At 37.4% G+C, this 26,306-nt stretch overlaps 1 protein-coding gene and 1 pseudogene across 1 annotated transcript; both read right to left on the bottom strand.

Annotated features, from left to right (window-relative positions):
* Positions 1–250: 250 nt before the first annotated feature.
* LOC108997200 (myrcene synthase, chloroplastic-like) lies at positions 251–3,107 on the bottom strand. The gene is made up of 7 exons (XM_018973361.2): positions 2,807–3,107; positions 2,404–2,683; positions 1,922–2,300; positions 1,562–1,780; positions 1,247–1,385; positions 896–1,144; positions 251–786 (listed from the first exon to the last, which is right to left on the bottom strand). The coding sequence occupies exons 1-7, from the start codon at positions 3,071–3,073 to the stop codon at positions 487–489; spliced, it is 1,833 nt and encodes a 610-aa protein (XP_018828906.1). The 5' UTR covers positions 3,074–3,107; the 3' UTR covers positions 251–486.
* A 4,963-nt stretch (positions 3,108–8,070) lies between these two features.
* Positions 8,071–26,306, bottom strand: part of LOC109021368 — a 33,911-nt pseudogene continuing 15,675 nt past the window's right edge.

A 26,306-nucleotide genomic window follows, 5' to 3' on the forward strand; every position in this document is an offset into this window, starting at 1 on the left:
TGTAATTGTAACAATTTTTCACATAGTAGATTTTCTTCTCTTGGTTTAGTGGTTTTTCTCCTGTTTTAGAGTTTTTCACTTAAATTCTTATGTTGTTATTATTTCTCATTTATCTTGATATTCTTGTAAAGAGTAGATCCTAGGGGGTGAATTTGGTAGGTCCAAATTCCCAACAAAATCCAATAGCTAAAGAAATTACCTTCAATTGCTTGGTAGAGATACATAAGAGCCATGGCTTCTGATCCCTTGGTTCTTAAACTTTTGTATATATAATTGAGAGAAAGTAGGATTGGTCCCTACCAAAAGATGAAAAAGTCATCTTTACATAGACCAAACAAGCAAATTTCAAATTTATAAATAAAACTAAACAAGCAAATTTCAATCCAACTTGTACGTCTTTTATTTCTGCAAGGAGCTAGACCATATATGCTAGTGTATTAATACAACTGACATAACTTTGACATATGTAGTACGCTGCAAAGGTCGTTACTTATGTAGAGAAATGGGATGAATCAGCAAAGCTAACACACGGTCCTTAGTTTCATGGGTTTCAATGCCATGCCCATCTCCATGCTGGTACATGCACTGTGCCATCCTTGCAACGTTCATTGCAATTTCAACAAATGTTTCCGAGAAGGGAGAACTGGCAGCACGTTCTTCATTAAAATTCTTCCACGTTGTACTAATTAAAGACCTTATGTACTGACGAGCAACTTCTTCACTAGCACCGGTATCATTCATATAACATTGGATCGATTTTGGAACATCACCTCTCTCTAACTCATCCTGATTTAAAAAAATAAACATATATACATACGGGTGTTAGCCTATGTGTTCATGTGAAATAGTCCAAAAATTCTTAATAAAATTCTTAAGGATAGCATGGTTTGTATACCGTAGATGTTCCAAGATCATCTGCAAGTCGTAAGATCATTGATGACCAACGAACTATATTTGAATACTCTTCCCAACAACCCAAGGCTTCCTCTGTTATTGAATTTGTGACTGAAAAATAAGCATGCACCAGTATAACTGGAGCTCCTATTGAAATCCATGCATTTTCAATGTATTCTTGAAAGCTTGGTGTATATCCATTGTAGTACCACCTTGCCTCCAATAGATAAGATTTACATAAATCTACCCACTGAAACATATTTAGTGGAGCAATGAGATTGGGGAAGTATGACACTTAGGAAAAGAAATGTTAGGGAAGAATGATGATAGAATTTGCAAGTCAAGGTCTTACCGCTTTTTTAAGATATCGAACATTGTTCAATCCTTTCTGCTTGAGTGTGTCGAAAGCCAATTCATTGATAGAATTGTGGAGAGAAAGGAAACACATTTGCATGTAATAAGGAAGTTGTTCCATTGCATTTGTATCCCATCTGGAACCACAAAGAGTACATTTAAGTCTTTATCATGTCAACCGTAAGCCCACACCCCCACCCACCCACCCACCCATATATATATATATATAGATATATATATATATATATATACACACACACACACACACACACACACATAGCATCAGAGGTGCAATACTGCCATTAACACAAACCTTTCAACAGCATCCGTGAAGAGCTCAAGTTCCTCCAAAGTGCCATAGACATCATACACATCATCTATTGTTGTGATTAGTGAATTGACTTTTGTTAGCGTTCTCCTATTATATCCAAACTCAGGCTGAAATGACATTCCCACTGTCCACAGGAAATTTTCCATCAACCTATCCCTCGCAAAGCTCAAATTTTCTCCAAGACCAGTGCTTCTCCACCACCTTTATATTACTCAATAAAAAAATATCAATTTTAGAAAAAAAGCGATGCATTTCATTTCCTTTCTAATTATGTGAAGTAAATCACCTCAATATAGGCTAAGATCCAAGTTATAAAATAAGGATACTCATCATGTTTTTTACCTTGACATTTGTTTTAGATCTTCTTGGTGGACTGCTTGTACCATGTTGAAGTCTAATTCAGCTAGCTCAAGCAAAATAGGGTTCATATCTTCTCCACTCCTATATAGATCAATGAACCACCTAGCTTCCAGTCTTATCATCCTCCAATGCAATGGAAGCTCGAGGGCATGGCTGACCATAGCAGAGAGGTTGTTTTGATCTTTGTTTAGTTCGACAAACTCTTTGAGTGTTTTGGTTGCAAAGTCTCTTGCTTCCTCCAAGATACTTTCACCTTCTATCAAAAGGAATGAGGCTTCATACAAGCATAGAATTGCTTTGATATCATGACAAAGACTTGGCTCGAAACTTCCAAACTCAGTCTTGAAGCGATTGAAAATCTCTGATATAAACAAATTAGGTGACGATCGAGCCATTAATTGGCGTGTAAATCTCTAGTGTTTCAATTATTTCAAAGGATTTACTAGTTGTAGTATTTTGCTTACCTTGTGGCATGCTATATCCGTGTTGTCTTAGTAGTCTAAATTGAAGAGCCGAGGAGTATAGATTCTCTTTCTTGCACATGATATCGGCACCAGCTTGATAACTAGTATTAGTGTATATACTTTCCAAGATCACTCTAATATCACTCTGAAAGTGATAAGATAATCCAAGCCTTTGCAAGTTATCAATCAGCTCAAGTTGTAGTAAAGGATCAACCGCTTTGCGAAGCATTATCCTCACCTCTTCCTTCAACATCTCAATTTGTCCGATACATGATTCTTCCTGCATGCAGGTAACTCAAATTCGTTGTAATTAGACAAGAACTGATCAATCAAACAATAGCTAATTACAAACACTGCAAAGACATATAAATTAACAATAAAAACCGATGACAAATTAATGTACCGCGTATTCGCTTCTCAGGGATTGGATGTAATCATAGTGCCAAATGGGAGGCTCGTAATTCGCAGATCGTCGAACAACAACATTAGAATTGCTTGAGATCTCATTAGTGACCTTGCATTTAAAAGCACTAGGGACAGTAGTACTAGTACTACTGCCTCTAGTTGATCTGGATGTTAAAAGCTGCAGAGAGATGGGAGTTTTAGATGGGAGCAGTACTCTTGTGAAATTGGTAGTAGGGAGTACTGAAGCAAGAAGGTAAAGATCCATTGGGAAAAGGCTAGCTTTAATCTTACAAGGCTACTGTTTTCTGATTGAATGGGTTACTTGGGAACAAAAACATTCGGATATGTGCCTTTATATATAAGCCTTCCGAGGCTATCATGCACTGGCGAGATGATAAAACTGTAAGTTTAATTACCTCGTTCGACCACATTAAATTAATGGTTGATTTCTTATATATCTAGCTCATTATTCACGTTAAAAATTAACAAAAAATCTACTCAACCTCCTACTATTCATACAACCTCCACACTCCACATTATTTTTAATTTTTATTATTTTTTTCTTTTATTAAATATTTATTATATAAATAATGAATAAAAAATTTAAAATAATTTAAAAAGAATAAACTCAAAAAAAAATTTTAAAAAAATATTAAAAATTTAAAAAATTTAAAAAAGTGTGGAGTGTGGAGTGTGGTGGAGGTTGTGTAGCAAAGCTTGGATCAGTCACATGTGAGCTAGATGAACCTTTCCGCCTCTTTATCTGAATAAATTATGCATGGTGGAGAAAGATCAATATCTTTTCAAGTTAAAAAGATAGATATCTATTAATTATATAATTCAGTAGTGGGTTTGTCTCTATGCAACAAATTAAAAGAAATTAATAGAATATATTCAAGACTACACATGTGAATATCGTTTCCTAGCTACTGATTCGATCTGTGTATATCTGTATATATATTCAGCAATCAGCATTATTCACTGACCGGGAAAAGTTAATAAATTATAAGATGACAATGCTGCAGGCCAGCACGCATCAATAGGCTAGGTCGTCGATCGGTATTAGAATATTTCCCACGTGTTAACATACTTGAGTTTAATATAAAGAAGAATCATCATACAATATTAAGACATATGCATCTTTGCCTAGCTTATTTATTGTTTTTATATTTGCACGTGAGTTTTGAGATCAAATGCTTATTTAACAAATAATTCATAAATTGACATAATTGTCGGATATGGTTTCTTGGAGTACTGTAAAAATCTTTTTAATGTAAAATGGATTTAACGTGGTGTCACATATATTAGATCATGTCAATTTTTAAGTTTACTATGTCAGATCTCTTTATGAATCTAGCACTGATATTTAATTTTTTGCAAAATATATGACTTGAATTGTAGGATAGTGATGAGAAATTAAATTATAAATTTCGTTTAATTAAGTGGACAGATCAGATCATCAAAAACTCTTTTATAGTACTATACATGCCAGAATAATTGACGTAACTATATATGATTACAAACTATTGATCACAACCGATCAGTATCATTTATAATAAACTTAGGATAAATTTTTAAACCTTAAAAAAAACATGGTGGGAGTGTGTAGTACATGTGTGTCATGTGTCATATATTGTGTTTATCCTCGTGATTATTCAGAGTCTAATTGCTAGTCTTTGTCACGCATAAATAATAATATTATAATTAGGCGGCTTTCGGAAAAGTAGAAGTACTCCAAGTTAATTAGGTAAGGAAGGTACATAAAGAAGCAGCCTCCGTCGTCATCATCACAATAATAGTCACAAACCAGATCATCTGCAACTAATTGAACTTTAAGGTTGTGTTTGAATGTTAAGTTGAATAAGCGAAATAAGTTATGTGGTATCTATCTAAAATAAATTTTGATGTGTTTAGATATTAAAATGAGTTTAATAGTACTATTTATTATAAATTTAAAAAGGTTGTGAGTTCCACATATAAATATGTGTTGAGTTAAAAAAAAGTTGTGGGTTCCACGTGAAATAAACTTTTGAGTTGAGATGAGTTTAGTAATTTGAAAGTTAGTTTTTAGATATTAGACTCAATTTAAAATTAAACTGAACTGAATTGATCTCAATTTAATCTTGCAACCAAACGGGATCTAAATCAATTAAATAGAGGCCGACGCATACCCTTTAATTTCATCTGCCAAATCAAGCATAAACTTAGCTTTAGACATATTGGAGATACATGCATGCCTTATGATCATGATGTCGATCGATTGGCTGATTCGTTCTTGGGATCGAGCACTTGTGCTCTCACCGCGTTTTGTTTTCCTTTAATTTGTTTTAGATATTTAAATTTAGATCGATGCATAGAAGTTGACCCAATGAACTGCCGATAACTGATCAGGAAGCCACCTTGGAAACCAAGTGTGTTTGGCAAGTGAGAGTACCTCAAGTACTCTCACTACTATTCTTTATTTTATTATTACTTTTTACCTGCTTTTCTACTATTTATTACTTTTCACCTACTTTTTACTACTATTCAATATTTTATTATTACTTTTTCATTATTTTTTCACTACTATTCACAAACATTCTCAACACTTCTCACTACCCAAACGTATCCGCCTAATTCGGATCATGCTAGCTAGCTCCGGTTAGATACGAACGTACCAAAGTCACAGTACTTGTATCGATCTTTGACATGACGCAACAAGATCTAGCATGGATGATGTTGTGATGCTATATATACTTGTGGAGTGTACAAGTAAAAGTAAAATATAATCGTTTTGAAAAAAAATATGATTCATTATTCAGAAATTTATTTATTTTTATATAAATCTCATTTTTTTTTTAAATGATTACACGATGTTTACACACTCACGAGTACAACTTTCTTTTCTAATACAAATAAGCATCTTTCTTACTCAAGCCCCGTTAATTCCACCATGATCGTTATTCATGTACTTAATTGTTTTCAAAAATTTCATTTACTTATTTTCAATTAAGATTATACTCCTAACTGCAAAATAGAATCTCTCTCTCTCTCTACAAAAAGGAACCTATCTAAGTGGGGGTAAGGAACTCCAGCTCCTCCCTCCCTCTTTCCTTAGAAATGCAATCTACAAGGGGCAAAATATCGTGTGGTAAACCAGTGATACTACAAGAAAAATGCCACTTTCCAAAGCCAGAATTAGTCGCAAAAATTGTTGCAAATAGGCTTTTCCATCAATTTCTCATTTGACGCACATTGGATGCCAAATAAGGGTTACAACTGTTTTTCAACATGTTATCAGCGAATTTGTTTTGCCACAAATGTATACAATTTCGCCACAAAAAGAATTTCTCATGTTTGCGACGTTAACAAAAATGGTTGAAACTTGGATATTTTGATGACTACAAGTCGCTGCAAATAGTCTTTTAAAAAAAACACTAGTGAAATTGTATGGTTGTCATAGCCTAAAACACACAAAGGATGTGAACAATACGTTATAAATACACTAAGCGGAGGAGATTCAAAGGAAAGACAAAAAATAGTATAATAATTGAAATATACGTAACACAAGAAAACATCAAAGATATACTTGAAAACTGAAGTATATATGACTCTAGGTATCAACTCATAACAAACAAGTAACAACTACGTTAACTAAAAACAGAGTTCTCTTGGAAAAGAGTTCAACAAATTTGCTTGGACTATCAGTAATATACTAAGAGAGAACAAACTTGGGATGAAAAGTAATTTTCACCATGATAGCATCACCAACAGTTACTTGTATGTCACATCTACCAGAGAGAGAGAAACTTCTCAACTAGTCCAAGAAAATCCTACAAAATAAATTGCCAAAGATGAGCAAAGCAAAGAATCCTAATTCAAGCACATCGTTTTGATGGTTTACTGAAAGCAGGCAAAGGCAGAGTAGCTTGTTCATTTTACAGCCCTAGCTGACATTATATATATTATGAGGGTGTATAATATATTCTGGTGATTATTTACAGTCTAATTGTTAGTCTTTGTAAAATATATATATATACTAAGAGGGAAATAATAAAGGTGTAGCTATTTTTTATAATTATTTTATAATTTTATTTTAAATTGGGAATTATTTTATATAAGAGTATTGTTTGTTCTTAGTGTTATTTGAAAGTTTTTAAACCATATACTATCCACATGGCATAATTTAATTTATAAAATTTAAATTTTAAAATTTATCTTTCAAATCAAGTTATGCCACATGGATGATGTGTGGTATACATAAATCCAAATAGAATTATTCTTTACAAAATATGTCAAAAAAATTGAAAAATTCTACTCAACACTCATACGCCACACACCTGCTAAGAGAAAAAAATATATAAAAAATAAAAATTCACATCAACAGATGTGCAGTGTAGGACTCGAGCGAAAGAAGTCATAAGAATTATATCCAATTCCATCATTTGGAGATCATCGAGGATATAACGTAAGTGAAACCACGTTTTATTGCCTCCTAATTTGTTTCAGATATTTGATGCAGAGAAAGCTGACCTTACATACGTACAGTCACGTTTTTCCACCCTAATTTGTTTCAGATATTCATATATATGCATGGAAAGCTGACCTTCCCCCACTAATCTGGCTAATTGTCCAGACGTTCTCTTATCAAGCTTTTTACTGTTTTAGATAGGATTAGATGTGCGGCCAGATACTATATAACCATAACGGATTTTTATTTTTATTTTTTTAAAAAAAAAAAGGAAAAGTAAATAAATTGACCCAAAAAAAAAAAACCAAAAAGAAAAAATAATGCAATTTTTCTTATTTATAAGATCATGTGTTTTAATTTTTAATAACAGGTATTTTGTCAAATTTAAAACTCCCGGATTTGCTATGCACTCCAAATATACAGCTTTTTCCCCTCCTTTCTTACAATGTGTAAGGTTGTCAATATATAATTAGGATACTATGCAACTTATGATTTAAAACACCATATGCCATTCATTTGAGTTTTAGTTAGAATGCTATTATTAAGGGGAGTGGAACTTAACACGATATACAGCACAATAGGTGCAGTGGGCATTGTTACTTGTTAGTCCCAAACTACCACTTTATTCTCAAATACTCATACACATTCAAGGGTTTTTATACAGATAGTACTTCAACGTGTGGTGTTGAGATCGACCTTCTGAACTAGCCAGATTGTTAGTGCTTAACTGGTTAGCCATGATTATGCTGTACTGTATGATTTTGCTATTAGGGTTTAAGAAACCAAATATTCAAGCATTCCAAGAATGGTAGTTGGACAAGAATTTTTAATTCCTTTCTTTAGAATATGGAATATGTACAGTAAAAAGAACCTATAGAAGGTATATTTACAGAAAAAATAATAATAGTAATCATAAATCCTAGCCCCCCATGATTCTCTTGTTGAACTATATGTATAAAAACCATTGAATGTTCTGATGCATACAAAAAAATGTGGACAATATTTTTTGCCCCATCTATTATGTACACTGATCATGAAGTGTACTACATGAGTGTTATTTATAATCTAACTTCAACCACATCACCATCTTTAAGCTCTGTACTGGGTAAGGCAAGATGGCCATTGATTAAAACAAGCTTTCCCTCGAGTCCTACTCTTCTAGCAGCATCTGCAGCAGTGCTACCAGTCCTCAACCTCATTATCTGACCGTGGGGCCAAAATACAATCACCACTTCCCCAAGGACAACGGAGCCAGGACAACGGTAAGATTTTTCACCATGCTTAGCTTGTCCCAGACTTGCTTCAGAGCGAAGTTTCTCTTCCCACTGAAGCATTGTCCTCAATAGTCTCACCTATAATCCAAAACTTATTTAGTTTAGAGAACAGTCATTTAAACGAAGAGTTGCTAACTAACTACCTCTGTGTGTGTGTGAGGATGTGTGTGCGTGAGCAAGTCCATGTGTGGGCAATATGGAAGCTGCATTACTACAGACAATAATATTCAAACCTATACTACAATCAATAGGGAAGTGAAGCCTGTAAACAATAGGTCAGTCCGAACACTAATTTGTCAATAATGCAGTCAACCAATGATTATGCCTGCCCCCTGAAGATTTCTTTGGGTGCCAAGATAGCTACCTCTGTCTTGCCGTTCATTGCAACCTTGTGCAATATCAATCACTGACGACGTATGAAGAGTAGCAAAAAATAGCAATGATTGCTTTCAAGATACAATAGAGACTTGGATACTGTGGCTCTATTCTGAATATACTCAAGGAAAAAAAAAATAAGAGAATTTTTCAAGACCACTTGTCTCCAAATTGATCAAGAATTACACTAGTAATTTTCCAAAAAACTATTTTCTAAGTTGTCAAAAACAGTGAAAAGAAGATCTTCATGATCTGTTGGAAGTCTTCTTCCAGGATATAGGGCTATGGATGCCAACTTATCAAGGCTCAGTTCATTCATAACATAAACTAACAGAGGGATAAAAAAAACAAAAACGTTTCTTACGTAACCCACTAGCACAAGATAATGTGTAAAAACATATATATGCCAAAACTTTTTAAACCATCGTATTTGACCCAGTACTTCTATTCCCATATGTTCGTAAAATCATCCCAAAATACACATTTCTCACCACATTTATATTACACACAAAAAGTAACAAAAGAAAAGATGAAACACATATTTCTCCCCGCATTTATATTACACCAAAATTAACAAAAGAAAAAAAAATTCATCTGATTCTTAATTTTGGCCAGGTCTACTAACAAAATTGCAGCATTAGCTGAATTATGCTTGACTAGCAAGCTTGAAAGAAACAAAATTAGATAACTCTAGAAAATATTCACCCAATAGTAATAAACACATTTTGCTTTTAGGATGGTAATGTGATTTTCATACAAACCTTGTTATTAATGCTAGCCTCCATGGAATTTGAATTTAGTGATTCAAAACTTGATCTTGATGTTAAAGAATCAATCTGTCTGCCATCAAAAACAGCAGATACAGCAGTCCAATATTCATATTCTTCTTGCTCTGTCAAGTCAATGACCTGGATGAAGGTTGGCAGTAGGCGTCCAAATTGGTCTTGCTGCATGGCCAAAATCGTTCAATAAATATCAACATGTTTTCGCATTCTTCTACCCTTATACCTTTAAATGACAGGCATGAATAACTCATAAGTTTTTGTCATGCTTTTGAGATTTTCTGGTATTTTACTGATTCATACCTTGTGGTACATACCATCTCGACTGAGGGCATATTTCTCTAGGCAAGTGCACCAATCCCCATGTCCTGGTTCACACCACCACTCATCGGACACCTATAGTGCAGAGTCAGTGGCAGGATAATAAAAAAGTTTATAAATTACAACATTATAATGCTACCTATTCAAAACACCACCAAATATTAACAACTTTGAGCATCAATGAAATCACTAAAAAAGCAAAGTCTGAGAATTCTGTTTAGTGATTAGCACTTTAGGAGATGTTCTCAGCTTACCAGAATGGTGCTTTCATGTTAAAAGAATAAAGTCAAGTGCCTAAATGGTAAGGTTGTGATTATTCTTGGTTATTGATACAGACAATCCTGAGTGAAAGAGTATCATGGTATTTAAGGTGCCTGACTAACCAGAGATATATCAGGACCTCAGGTTTGAAAATGCCACTGACACATTACAATATACAATTCTTTCGAACTTTGTAGAAAATAAGGTAGAGTTCAAGTAAAATAAGTAAACCATGAAATCTCAGGGGGCTTAGAGTTTCTTTTGTTCCATTACCGAACACTGGATATGGAAAACTTGTTGATCACATGTAGTAGAGAAATGATAGATAAAATAATGCTACAACTACATAAAACTTTTAGAGAGTGGTTCACTCCCCAGTAACAATCAGTTCACAAATTTTGGCACGATGTGTGGTGCAATGATCAATTCCTTAAGGAAGCCTTCCCGACTCCTCTCACCATTTCCCAGGCGAAGGATGCTTTGGTGATAGACAATTTACAGATTTTGGACGGCTCCAACCAATGGGAAATGCAATTTATCATAGCAACACAAAACCAGGAGATATATCTCTTTGTTTCTTTCTATGTCTGATTGTACTTGGTTAGGATAAGAACCTGGGGAAAGAAGATTGGTTGTCATGGATTCCCTCCAAGAAAGGGCACTCTGAAGGTAAAACTCATAAATCCATGGAAGACTATTGGGAGTATAGCTACACTGAGGCGGCATTCTTTGCTTGGGTGGCAACATTAGGGAAGGGGGTAACAAGTTTTAGTGATAAAATAGTGTTGTATGTGAAGAAGGAATGGGGAAATAGTGAACCATTTGCTACTACATTGTGACGTTGCTAATTAGTTATGGCAAGCTGTCTTTACCCTCTTTAAATTGAACTAACACACACCATAAAGTATAGCAGAACAGAACCCTTCTTGTGTTGGAAAGCTCAATTTGACAATCAACAGAGCGAGGTTTTCAGGAACTTGATCTCAGTCTTCTTTCTAAAAAAAATCTAGCTGTTCTGGTGCTAGTTTCAGATTAACAAGATTTATATTATCAAGAATTTAAGCAAAGAAACTCAACCTTTTTGAATAACCTTGCATAAGCTTCCCATCGCTTTATCTGGAAAGATCTTCTGTCAACTACTGCTTCAGAAGCTGCCAGTCCAAAGCTCACAGCAACAAGCAGTTCTCTTCCACCATTATCCATTCTAGAGGCTCAATTTTGATGCATAATCAGAAGAATGACGCAAAGTAAGCATAAAATACATAATGTAGCTATATACCTGATAATGACAGCAGCAAGCAAGCGACTTCCTTCCACTCTAAGGACCGGGTGTCCAACTTTAAGGGAACTGTACTTCTGAAACAAGTCATCTACATTGGAACTTTGGTCCTCCATATCTTTGGAGAAATAGGGGGATGCTTCTATTTCAGAAGCATCCATACTGCTAGTAGAAGAAAACTTGTTTCCAGATTCCTTATAGAGCCAATGTGCAGCAAGTCCATGTTCAGCATATTCGTGCATTCTCTAAAAATGTGGAAGTTAATATCTCTCTAAACTAAATCAAATGCCTTGAAGAGTAACTTTGACTTCCAACATAAGCGAAAAAAGATTGGTACCTGCGTTCTTATCTGAACTTCCAGAGGTGAGCTGTCAGGACCCTGTACTGCAGTGTGCAGAGACTGCAAACAGAACGCAAAGTTTTGGTTTGGAGAGTATGTTACAATAATGGCTTGAGGGTCAATATGTTAGACTAAAGTAAACTACTTAAACATTCACAATCATCACTCATCATAAACGCAAAACTTGCCACGGCAGCTTAGGGTCATTTGGAGCAAATAGGATAAAAATAAATTGACCATCTGAAAGAGGAAAGAACGATCTTTTATGCTGTTTCAGGTTACAATTCTCTTATAACATCTCTAACAGCACCTTGATTGGACTTTATTTGTTTAGAAGTAGTTGTGGGATTCTACATTCTATTCCTGATTATATGCTTCTTTTTATTTTTTATTTAGGTAACACTAATTCAGCTTTGGTTCATGACAAGGTAACTTCTGCCCCCTTGGATCAGATGGGGAGAAGGGGGAGGATGATCCAAGACAATGCCAGATGCAACATGTATCAGAAACAGAACTATAAAATGCTGAATGTTGAATGTCACACATTCTAGGCAGGGTGAGGCCCGATAGGCTTGGGTTAAAATTTTCCAACTGTCTTGCTAGAAGGTGGTAAGAATGAAGTTGTTAGGTTTAAAAGAGGGCAATAGAAGCTTCGGCTGGATTAGTGGAGGGGAAAACCTTATTTCATTTAAAAATCAGACTAACACGTATGATAAGAGAGTGCTGAGAATTTCAGAGACGAAGAAAAGAATGGCTGATAATATGACCAGGGGAAAGAGAGAGAATGGAGAGAAAAGACTAGAAAGGTAAAGAGAGAAGGATTCCCAATTTTTTCTTTATGACGAGGGATCCCGGAGACGGTGCAAATGCAACATGTCTTTTACCTGATAAACCAGTGCAAATGCAACAGATCAAGTAAATTATCATATTTTATCCAAAGGGACGTGGCCTCTCGAAATTTATTGCATTGGTTTGAACCTTGGAACTAGAGGGAGCATACCACTAACACCAATGTTCTTACCACTTGAGCCAACCCATAGGGGTTAGTGAGAAATTCCAAATTAAAAGTCAAACAACCCAAATTTCATTTTGGTTAGAGTGATCATGGGGTTCCCGAATCAACTAGTTATAGAATCAAAAGTTTTTGTTTTGATGAAGGATGGAGGTTCCTTGCTCATAACAGAGAGTAGCTGGAAGGTAGTGAAGGAGATGAGACTTGGGAAGGTATCAGTGCATTGGTTTATCAGAACTCTGCAGGTGTCTGAGGGGTGGGACGAAGGACTTCTACACTACGTCAAGGGAGGGTGCTAGAAGCTTCATAGCGCAGAGGTGCTCAAACTCCCGCGGTTATTTCATGGCGCTCGTGGAATATGGTGGGGGTTGAAGACGTAACTTTATCTTCATACCGGAAGAAATGGGGGGGATGGGATGGAGGACGATGGCAGTTACACTGAGGGAGGCCATATCGAAGGAGAAAGCCGTGAACTGCAATGGAGGTGGGGTATCACAGAGACTGCAAGTGGTGGGGAATCGAATGCAGAATTGGTCGTACAGGGAGGCACTGGTGCAAACAACGTCGCCAGTGCAATCTAGAGAGCAATACAGGGGTGGAGCTATCGGCGGTGGGACAAATCAGCGTAGAGCCACCGTGAGACATAACAACTGCCAAAAGACCAAAATGGCTCCTCGGCTCACTGGTACAATACATGCAAAGTGGAAGGGTTGCGGTGGCAAGTCTTTGTCGGTCTGGCAAGAGGTGGTGTGCACAATACTTTGAATGGCATGAAATCACAACTGGCGGCACTGCATGAGCAAGTCGACATATTGATACGGTGCGTTGAGGAAGAAGATGAGGTGGGCCTAGGCTACATAATCCATAAGAGGTTTGAGCCTGATAAGATTGGGCATGGGCTTCAACCCGTGGGACTTGTTGAGGAATCTGGGGGCCTTAATCGTGTGTATAGGCAACAGATAATAAGTGGAATGGATATGGGCTGAGACTTTGGGCCTCAGCCCGTGGGACAAATTAAGGGCAAAACAAAGATAAGTGGAATGGATATGGGCCGAGTCTCTGGGCCTCAGCCCTTGGGACAAATTAAGGGCAAAACTAAGATAAGAGCCCAGCCCATGTGGAGAATCAGAGAGAGGGGCGAGGCTGGACCTTCCACCAGCAGGAGACATCCAATCTTGCCGAAAAAGATCCCGGTAGGCCTTGCTCCAGGCCGAGAAACCTACGACGGTACTCCAACCTGTGGATATGACAAAGGTAGTGTCGACGCCAGCAGAACTAGAAACATTTCTCATTGAAGCCGCATCGGTGAGTATCTGGTCTCAAGCCCAACAAGGACTGACAAAGCCAACGGACAGCGTGGGAGAGCCCTCTCTCGAGCTTCGAGCTTCAAGTGGCAGCTTCTTTGGCGAAGGGTTTTCAACATCTGGATGTAGCCCGTGTGTTATTTCAGAGCTTGGGAGTACCGAGGGAGAGGATCTGGGGCCATCACGGATGTTATTCCCCACACTTGACTCCTCTGAGTGGGATGGCAGGCCTATCTATGCTGAGGAAGAGATGGGGGTGCCGACACAGTCATAGTGGACACCCAGGGACGAGATCAACATGGTGGGGGAGCCTATACCCCTAAACTATCTGCTGCCAAGTCAATTTAGCATCTCTAATTGGGTGTTACATTTGGTAAAGGAAATCCAGCATTATGTGGGAATTGAATGTGAGGGTTTTGAGGAACAATCCATGGCCTTGCTTACAGCCATTGAAGTGGGACATGTTCAATTAAAGAAATTAGGTTCTAAAAAACAGAGGGAGCTAAAGAGGTTAACATGGTCTCTCAACTATGAGGGCGGCTTAAGCTCAAGTAAAGAAAATCCCAAAGGGAGGGGGCTAGCACCATCTTTATGAAGCCTAAAATCATTTCTTCGAATATTTGAGGGCTTAACGAGGCAAATAAGCGCCTTTGGGTAAAAAAATTGTTTCATGAGTGGAAGGCGGACATTGTGTGCTGACAAGAAACTAAGCTGAAATTTATTACAAGGAGAATCGTTCGAAGTTTATGGAGCTGTACATATGTAGATTGAGCTTATCTTGCTTCCAATGGGGCTTCAGATGGTGTTTTGGCGATGTGGGATAGAAAGGTGGTGTAGAAAACAGAAGAATTCATTGGGAAGTATACAGTGGCATGTTCCTTTAAGAGTGGAAGACAATTTTGTATGGGCTTTCGCTGGTATTTACGGGCTGAATTTGAACAGCAGGAGAATACTTTTATGGGAAGAAATTGGAGTACATAGCTGGTGGGATTTACCATGGTGCATAGGTGGTGACTTTAATGTTATAAGGTTCCCAAGTGAACGTTCAAGAGAAAATAGGCTATGGCCAGCAATGATAGAATTCTCAGAGTGTATCTTCAACTTGGGTTTTGTGGATATCCCTCACATGGGAGGAGGTTATACGTGGTCTAGATTGGACAGATTTTTAGTCTTATCGTAGTGGGAAATTCACTATCCAAACCTTTGTCAAAAGAGGCTGCCTCGCCTTTGCCCGGATCATTTTCCCCTATTGCTGGATTGTGGTGGTATTCAAGGAGGGCATCGGTATTTCAAATTCGAAAATATGTGGCTGAAGACTAAGGTTTTGTGGAAAGGGCTAGGCAATGGCGGTCGTCATATCAGATCCATGGCACCCCTAGCTTCATCCTTGCAGGCAAACTGAAAGTTTTAAAAAAAGATTTAAAGCTATAGAATGCTCAATCCTTTGGTGATATAGGTGACTGTAACATTTTCAGTCCAGACCGGCCAAACCAACCGGACTGGACCGAAAATATGTTTGGTCAATTTCGGTCCTTCATTTGTGAGGAATTCGATTTTCAGTCCGGTACCGAGGTCTGTGATTTTTGGATTAGATCGGACCGAAATCAACCAAACTATATATATATTGTATAAGTTAATTATGTAATTTTCATATAATCTATTATTATTGACCATGTAACATGTTAAATAATATATGCTATCAATTAATAATATATCATAAATCATATGATAATTTATGTCATTATATATAGATACATCATACATCCATACATACTCTACTATTTATACTTAATTAAAGTAATTAGGTAATTTTTTTTAAGATACCTAAGTTCCAAGCAAGTATTAATAATCTATGAACAATGAAGTTATTTAATAGTTATTAACTATATATGATATATAAAATGTTAGAATTTTAATTTTTAATTTTAATATAGGCCATTATTAATGATTATGAATACTAAAGTCTAAGTTATAACTATCAACATCTTAAATATACTTAGAATTAAATATTTTTTTTAATTACATAATCCACATTAAGAATTAACTTAATTTTAATATTAGTTATTTAAACAATTTTTTTTATTAATTTATCTGCCAAAAAATAAAGATGAAACAATGTTTGCTTGATATTGGGTCGGACTGAACGAACCGACAAACCGAATGGTTCCGGTCCATATGGGAGTTCGGTCCGGCCCAGGGTGAGAAAATCCTAGACCGAATGGATTCGGTCTGGTCCCAAAACCCCTTATGGACCGACCGGACCAGACTGAATTCACCCCTATAGGTGACCGAAAGAAGTCCATGTTGTAGAGGAGCAACAGGAGGTAGAGAGGATACAGGAGGGTCGGGTTCTTTCCTTGGAGGAATTATCTCGAAAGTCTGAGTTAGCATTAGAACTAGAGAGGGTTATTTTACTTGAGGAGATCTCTTGGCGTCAAAAATCAAGAGCATTGTAGTTGAAAGAAGGAGAACAAAGCACAAAGTTCTTTCACAGAGTAGCCAACTCTCATAGGAGAACTAATACCATTGAGATGTTGAATATAGATGGTGTGGATTGTATGGAGGCTCCTATGATTCAAGAGCACGTTGCTGGATTTTTTGAACACCTTGCTTACCGAACTGGTGGGGTGGCGGCCAAAACTTGATGGACTAGCCTTTATGTCCATTGACTTGCAGCATGTTTCTTGGTTGGAGAGACCCTTTGAGGAGACGGACCCTTTGAGGAGACGGCGGTTCACGGTGTGGTAAGGAGAATGGTCAAAGACAAAGTACGTGGTCCAGATGGATTTTCTATGGGATTCTTTCAATCATGTTGGGATGTGGTGAAGGAGGATTTAATGAAGGTGTTCCAAGCATTCTTTTTGGTTGGGAAATTTGAGAAAACTTTAATGCCACTTTTATCGCACTCATTCCCAATAAGTTTGGGGAATCGGAGGTGAAGGTTTCTGACCCATTAATCCTATGAATGTGATGTATAAGATCATATCCAAAGTGCTTGCAAATCTCCTAGGGGAGGTTTTGGGGAAGATCATTACAAAACCCCAAAACGCATTTGTAAAGGGTAGGCAAATTCTAGACTCAATTCTCATCGCCAATGAATGTCTAGATAGTAGGCTAAAATCTAGAAATATAGGGATCCTATGCAAGTTGGATATGGAGAAGGCTTATGATCATGTCAATTGATTTCCTACTTTACTTGCTTGGAAGGAGTGGATTGGGGAGAGATGGTGCTCGTGGATCAAATGGTGCATTCAACGGTGAAGTTTTCAGTCTTGGTGAATGGCAGTCCAGTTGGTCTTTAACAACTCTCGAGGTCCAAGACAAGGGGATCCTTTGTCCTCACTCCTGTTTGTCATTGTTATGGCTGCGCTTAGCAGAATGATATTAGCCTTGGTTAACAATAGATTTATCACTGGATTCTCGTTTGGTGACTCCAATAGGGGTTCTCTTAACATTTCTCACTTCTTATTTGCAGATGATACTGATATTTTGTGAGGCAGGATAAAACCAGATTCGGGCATTGAGGGCACTACTACTATGTTTTGAGGCAGCATCAAGGTTGAAAGTGAATTTTGACAAATCAAAATTGGTGCCAGTGGGTAATGTTCGCAATATCCAACAGTTGGCTAATACTCTTGGATGTAGGGTTTCCTCTCTTCCCATAAATTAGCATGGTCTTCCCTTGGGGGCAGCCTCAAGGGCTAAATCGATTTTGAATACAGTGATTGAGAAGATTGAACGCATATTAGCAGGTTGGAAGAAATTGTATTTGTCGAAAGGTGGTAAGATCACCTTAATCAAAAGCACTCTATCTAAGTTACCAACGTATTTCTTATATGTATTCCCAATTTCCTTTGGAGTGGTTTGGGAGATGAATTCAAATTTCATCTAATCAAGTGGGATAAGGTACGCTCCCCAATCTCTTTTGGTGCGTTGGGAATTAAAAATCTAAGGATTTTCAATAGAGCCTTACTTGGAAAATGGTTGTAGCGATATAATACAGAACCGGAAGCTTTATGGAAGTCGGTGATTGACTTCGAATATGGAAGTATGGGGGGGAGGTTGGAGCACTAGGAGGGTACATGGGGTATATGGAGTGGGAATATGGAAGCACATTAGACGAGGGTGGGGGTTTTTGCTCGGCACACTAGATTGGTGTTGGGAGATGGTTCGAGAATAAAATTCGAGAGTGACCTGTGGTGTGGAGATGAAGCCCCAAAGGACTAATTCCCTTCAATTTTCAGGATTGCATATGAGAAAGAAGCTTCAATGGCTAATTGTATGGAGATATCTCTCTCATCACGATGAAATGGCACATCTTTTTTTTTTTCCAGTATTTTTTCTAACATTCATCATATGTCTTGGGAAAAGAAAAGAAGATAGGCTTCTCAAGTTGTTAAGCCAGACCAAAAAATTAAATGAAACAAGGATAATTGGGAGTGGTCGACAAAAAGCGAAAACTTGTCCTCACCACACATGTCACCCCGACAAACCAGACGGTAGTGGAGCTGAGGAGGCTGTTGCAAAGGATATGCTAGGCCTTCAAGGTATCGGGGGTACTTTTTTCGATGTTACCAGGCTAAGAGTCACATTGCTCTTTATAATATTGTATTCGTCCAGTTGGGTGTTTCCTATTGTATATTTCCTGTGTACTTAGGTTGTGCCGCTCTGCACTTTGAGAAATTTACTTATAAAAAAACCATAGTACTCGCAATGGCACAATGGCAATGACATGGTGATGGTGGTGGTCGGTGTTGTAATATTGGTGATGGTGATGGCAGCTACGGCGGCTGTTAGAGGGGAGGGGTAGTGATGATAGTGGCAGCAGTAGTGGCAGAAAGTGATGATAGTGGTGGTTTGCAGCAGTGAGTGCTGATGATGGCAGTGACAACAATAACAACAATGGTGATGTAGCATGAAGAATGACAGGAGTAAGGACATAAGGACAATCACAGTGAAAATATTTCATACTTTTACATTGAATTATGTGGAAAGAAATTACCTGATAACCACTAGGCTTTGGATTAACTATGTAATCATCAAACTCACCATCAATCGGGGTCCATAGCCTGCAACAGGAAGAAAGAAATAGAAACATGATACAATATCCGGTCACAATCAATGCAGACAGACATTTAAAATATTCCTAAGTAGAGACCAGAGATGCACTACTGCAGGGAAGAACTAGAAGGCAGTTTATTTGGAGGGGGAGGGCATGTAAAAATGTTACTAACAGTAGTCCTTGACTGAAAGAAAAAGCACTTGAAAATTCCGGAAAAATTTTTCTATAAGAAATTAACTTTTTGTGAAATATTTTCAGATATGAAACTATATTAGAGGAAGATAGTTTCTTATCACCCATGTTAGAATGAATACAATTGCAAATAAACTGAAACTTGAAGAGCACACATTTCAATTAATTTACTTGTGTACAATGTCAAGAAGATTGTAACAACACTGAACAGCAGGTCCATGTAGAGTTCCATTCTTGTCTCCAACAACTACCCTTAATGCACGGGCATCATATACCTTGCTGATGCTGACATCTTTCCGTTTCATCTGAAGCAGGTAACTATACCAGGATTAATTTCATGTTCCAATAAAAAAGTTATTCGTATAAATAGACTTTCTCGACAACTCTCTGACCAACGAAAATCAAATAACTTTTGCAATTGGTCCTTAACTTCAGTTGCTCAAACATTGTGATTACAACACTTTTTCTGTAGCTGTAATGAGTTATGAAGGGAAAGAAATTTTCAAAGGTTTAAGTAGAATGTGTGCCAAAGATAAAAGAGGACAAGCCCTAACATCCAAGACATGAACCTACAAAAGTACCTCCATAAAACAAAATTAAAAAGGATGAATCAAACACAACATCGTTCTCCTCCAAATCAATAAAGCTTAACAATCTTCAGAAAGATAAAAATGTTGGCCCCCATCCTACTTACTGGAAAAATAAAAAATAAAAAAAAAAAGGAGAAGAGATCACACTCTTTGATTATAAGATTATTTGAAGATTAACCACCAACATAGACTAAACTGCATAATACACTTCATGAAAGAGTGTTAGAAGGAGGCGGTGGTTAAATATGAACTGTTTGCCTTACTCAACCCAATTAGTTACATCTACTCATCCCGTAACAAGGTGGAGAGGGAAGTTGGGGCATACGACATACATGTAAAATTTAGCAATTATTTACAAAGGAAAAAAGGGGAAAAGTACATTTCATTTCTTGCATTCCAAATGAATTACTGTACAGTCTCCAAGCAAACTTCTCTCCTAATACATTTGGGTCGTTTCATGGTACTTTTCTATAACATATTTGGTATTTTAACTGCATTACTGTTTGATACAGCAGCTGAAAACCACAACATTTTTTGTCTGTACTTTAAGCACCCAAAGTGTTTGAGATTTTTCAAAAGCTGGCTGAAAAATATGGTGGTCAATTTTCACCAGATTGCTGCTACTTCAGAGATTTATTTCTTAGGTAGGCATTTCATGGCAAGGTTCATTTTATTTCTTTCTATCTAAAAACAGAGAGCTTTGAGAATAGACTATTTTTTTTTAAAAAGAAAGTGGCAATTAAGATCTTCCGCCTCTAAGAAAGTTCCTCTCCATGATTAAACTCAAAAGCATAGACCTAACAACTTCTAGAAACCTGGGAACCAATGTGCCATGGATCATGATGGCCTTGGCATGCTGATGGGGATCAAATGGACTCAAGCAAGGAGCAACGTCAAAATAATTTTACAGCAAACTTTCTAAGCTATAAACAGGTATCTTTATAGCATACCATAGGAGTTTAAGAGGGAACAAAAGGCAATCGTACAGTTTTTCATACTTTTATCATTAAATACATCTTTGCATGATCTTGGATTATGAGGTCAACTGATGGAGACGGTTTTGAGTTATACAGAAGCAACAGTGTTTTAAGTGCCAAAATGAGGGACATACATAACTCTTTGGATAATCTTATAATGTATGAAAAAGGCATGCCTAACTGTGATTTTTTGAAAGTAAACTATGCATACCTTGCTGTGTATACTATACAAACTTTTTAGTCGGCTATATAACGTTACTTCCATCCCTGGAACATACCTGCAAGGGAATAATTAAAAATAAGATTAAACACCCTTTTGGGGGTGTACAAACTAATAACACTGGTTCACATACACTATTCAGCAGATGATATGAGAAGTACAACATACGAAGTTGATATAATTAACTCCCGCTCAAGTGCTTCCTCACAAATCACCAGAGATGCTAAAGCAATTCCGGCATCGCGCAAAACCTTGGGTTTTGTGTGTGTCTCCAGAGTACTTCCAAGACTATTAAGAAATTTTGTCCGTTTTCTTCGATCTAGCCAGATATCAAAAGGAGCTACGGCTTCCAAAAGATCCTGAAAGTAGAGAACATTCAATCGAAATGTCTAAAAATAAAGGTCCTTTTATGCATTACAAACATTCCAACTTCACATTCTTTACAGGATTACAAACCTCTCCAACATGCTTTGCCCTGGTGACCATTCTAACAGTAAGCAGGAAGTCAATTAATCCAAATAAAGACCTTCTGAAAGTCAATATAGACAGACAATCCAAACCACCAGTTTAAACCTATTTTAATGCCACACCTATCATCATCCCTAAGTGTGTGCATTATCTCAGCTACAGTCTTTTTGGACCTAGAATCTCTTTTATGTGATATTTTGATGAATTGTAATAATGACGGAAAGAAAGATGACCCTTCAGTTTGCACTAAGGATGAATCTGATTCAAAATCAAGGATATTTAAGAAAGGAGAAGAAAAAGACACATTGCCTAAGGCAATCACCCAATCAAACAATGTTCTTATAAACAAAGACTTAGCATATTCTGAGTAAGTTCAATCCCATTCAAAGTCTTACTACTAGTGCTTACAGATGGTGCAGTATAATCCATGAGAAAATATTTTAGCGAAAAAAATATATTAAAGATAATAAATTGCCCAGGTTTCAACTATATAACAAAACTCACACTGAAAATAACTTTCATGTTGATACTTGGAAACTTCCCTTATTTAAATGAATCTGTTTTTAGCACTGAGCTCTATGCAAAGCAACTGTAATGAATGTGGCCACTGACAGACTGACTCTATCTGAAACATACAGTTGAAGCACCTTCTAAATTTTTCGCTGACCACATGCTGTCATAGAAAAAAAAAAGTACATTTTTTATGATGAGACCTTAGGTGCTTAATTAATCTAATATATAAAGTGCATTGACCACTAATAAGAGAGAGTTTTCTTTATTTCTTGGAAAATTCAGAGCCTTTTCATAAAGCAAGCACTTATTCTTTTATCAATAGAAACAATAAGTGGATGATGTCCTATCTATCGACATTGTAAATATGCATCTAAGTCCTCATTGTCATTCATCAATATAGGCATCCCCATTGGGACGCACTAAAAGTAAAAAGAGTAGTTTAAGTTCAAATCACTTACCTTCATGCTTGTGATGTCTTCATCAATTGCCATGGCCCCTTCATAGTCAGATGTTAAGCTTTTTTCATCCAATGGTAGCAAGCTGGCTCTAGCAGATATTCTTCTTAGATTTCCTGCTCTGCTGATAGGGCTCCACATGGATGCTAGATCTGCTCGCATCTTCCGAAATATTTGAGGCTGCACCAGTGTACAGGACAAATCAAGACAATTCTTTTTACTAGTAGAAGCATTAAAAAGCACAGAAACTACAATCCAAACACATTGTGATAACGGCTGAGCCTGACCTCTTCTAAACTTGTTATTTGCGTATAAAATGACAAATAGATTTTTTATTCAATGTGTAGAGAGGTGCAACTCCAGTACATAGGAAGCATACAAAAGGATACGCCTGACTTGTGAAAGGGAGAAAAGGAACAAACAAAATTTGAAAGTTAGAAACCTAGAAAATTGGGAGCTGTTATGCAACAATCTGTTGCATATCAAGGGAGTTGAATATGATGGCTACTAACTCTATCACCATTACCTCACAATCTTCAAATGTTTGAGCATTATTTGCCCATCAATACACCACATTAAGCATACAAAAATCCTCCAAACTTCTATATTTCTACAACTCAAAAAAGGATTCTGCCAATAACTCCTCCAACCAGTGGGGCATAACCAACACAACACCAAAAGTACTGAATATTGACACCCATAAATCCCTAGCCACCTCAAACAAAGCAAAAGTCTCTGCTTACACATCCAACACTGTCATGTTACTACAATGCGCCTCTTTCTCAAATTATTATTTATTCAGTGTTATAATCTTCCCTAAATCTGCTGTCCAAGCAAAAAGAGCTACCTTGAAGGAGCCTTATTCCTCCAAATACTCTTTCAAGGAAATAAAGAGCCAACTTGAGGAAAGAGCATATTGAAGAAATACTTGACCTCGAAGGTCTGCCTCTTGGATGAGATCCAATAGATTTGTGTGATCACACCAACCTGTTAAAGAACGAAGGGAGTGAAGCCACCTCGCAATCATGCACTTATCTAACAAAAGTAACACTCCATTATGGTATTTATTAAAGATCTGCTAATTTTCTGCAATCAAAGACTCCTTAAGGTTATATATACATTTTTTTTTATAAGTGCCTCTTTACAGTGGCATATACAAAACAATTTCAGGAAGAAAGTCTACAAATACTGGTCCTCACACCACATGTCGTACCAAAATTTGATTTTAGACCCATCACCACCTCATATCTTTCTTTTTTTATATAGGTATACTAACAATTTAAGGTGACCACATTCAGATTCGAACTCAGGACCTAGAATATACCAAACCACTTGGAAGTAAATCGAGGACCATTGATCCATAACCACCTCATATCTAACAAAACGAAAGAATTCACTGCACCACCTCCTGATGATTTCCCAATCCCAATGCCAAAATGGTCCACTAACCTCCAAAATGGTCCACTAACCTCATTTGAACAACGCCCTCCACGCATGCTACCATATTTGGCATTCACCACAAAAAGACACAAAGCCTTTCTCTTTGTGTCATAATGTCATAACTGTCAAGATAAGTCGAAATATTGTGTGAAAATAGCCAAAAGTATTCGGCCTTGTGGTTTCTCTCCAATATATAAACTGTACAAAGGATTCTATACATGGAAAGGATTCTATACATGGAAATAACGTTGTATATGCTAATTCTATCCCTATACAATCTGTCAATTATTAAGCTAATGATTCTGAAGAGTAAATCAAGGAAACAATATATGGAAACAAATATGGACAGCAAAGCTATCCATTGACAGCCCCCCTCAAATTGATGCGGGTTGATCAACCAACATCAATTTGCTACTTAGGAAGCAATGTCGATGACGAGTAAGAGCCTTGGTAAAGATATCTGCAATTTGTAGCTCAGTGGAAATGTGCGTAAGAATGATAACACGAGCTTCAAAGGCTTCACGGATAGAGTGACAATCTACTTCAATATGCTTGGTGCGCTCATGATAGACAGGATTAACCGTGATCTGAATAGCACTTGTATTATCGGCGTGTAAAGGTGTAGGATCAATCTCAGAGAAGTCTAACTCAGCAAGCAAACCTCGAAGCCAAATAATCTCGGAACAAGCAAGAGACATCGCTCGGTATTCAGATTCTGTAGAGGACTTAGAAACTCTGTCTTGCTTTTTACTCTTCCAAGAGATCAACGCATCACCTAAGAACACACACCAACCAATGATGGAGCGACGTGTATCAGCACAACCAGCCCAATCAGCATCGCTATAAGCAGCAAGACGAGGAGAATTGCCTGCAGGAAAGAATAACCCACGGGCAGAAGTGCCCTGAACATAGCGTATAATCCTACGAACAGCAGCCAAATGAAGATGACTGGGAGTTTGAAGAAACTGGCTGACTTGCTGTACAGCAAAGGAAATATCTGGTCTAGTGATAGTGAGATAGACAAGGCTACCCACCAACTTCCGATATAAACTGGGATCGGTAAGTAAGTCACCCTCCTCTTTGCGAAGCTTGACATTTAATTCCATGGGAGTATCGACAGAGGGAGCTTCCTGTAGACCAGTTGTAGCCACCAAATCAGTAGCATACTTATGTTGATTGAGGGAAATACCAGAGGAACTACGATGTACCTCAAAACCAAGAAAATATGTAAGAGACCCAAGATCTTTCATATGAAAAGATTCTGAGAGATGAGTCTTGAGCTGGACAAGTAAAGCAGAATCAGAACCAGTAATCACAATATCATCAACATAAACCAAAATGACAACAATACCCATGTCTGATTTTCGAAGAAACAATGAAGTGTCATACTTGCTCTGCTTGAAGGAAAATTGTAATAAAGTGGTTCGAAACTTATCAAACCAGGCCCTTGGAGCTTGTTTGAGACCATAAAGAGAGCGACGAAGTTTACATACATTGGAGGTCGGAGAGGGAAACAATCCCGGGGGCGGCTTCATATAAATACACTCTTTAAGGTCCCCATGAAGAAAAGCATTCTTGACATCCATCTGATATAGTGGCCAATCAGAGGAAGCAGCAAGAGCTAGGATCGTACGAACAGTAGTCATCTTAGCCACAGGAGCAAAGGTCTCTTCATAATTGACACCATATTCTTGATTATTCCCAAGGGCAACAAGCCGAGCTTTATAACGATCCAAACTTCCATCAGAGCGAACCTTGACTGAGTAAACCCATTTGCAACCCAGAGGAACTATAGTGGAAGGACAAGGTTCAATGTCCCAAGTATGATTGGCCTCTAGAGCGGCAATCTCTTCCTGCATAGCTTGTCGCCAACAGTCATGCTTGACAGCATGTGAGTAGTATGTGGGAATATCAAATTTGGACAATGCAGCAGTAAGAGCGGAAATAGAATTGCCAGAAGAGAACCCATACCTATCTGGGGGAATAGACACTCGAGGAGAGCGACGTACCAAAGGCTCTGGAGGCGCTGCAACTAACTGATTCTGATGCATGTTAGGATCAGATAGCGGGTGAGCCACCAGAAGGGACTGTGGGCGGGAGCGTCTCGTATACACCATACCTGGTTTAAAGCGAGAACTGACTTGATGAAGATCTAAGAGTTGCTGCTCAAAAGAGGGGAGGAC

This window comes from Juglans regia, chromosome 13 (genome assembly GCF_001411555.2).
Source record: "Juglans regia cultivar Chandler chromosome 13, Walnut 2.0, whole genome shotgun sequence".
NCBI classification, from domain to species: domain Eukaryota; kingdom Viridiplantae; phylum Streptophyta; class Magnoliopsida; order Fagales; family Juglandaceae; genus Juglans; species Juglans regia.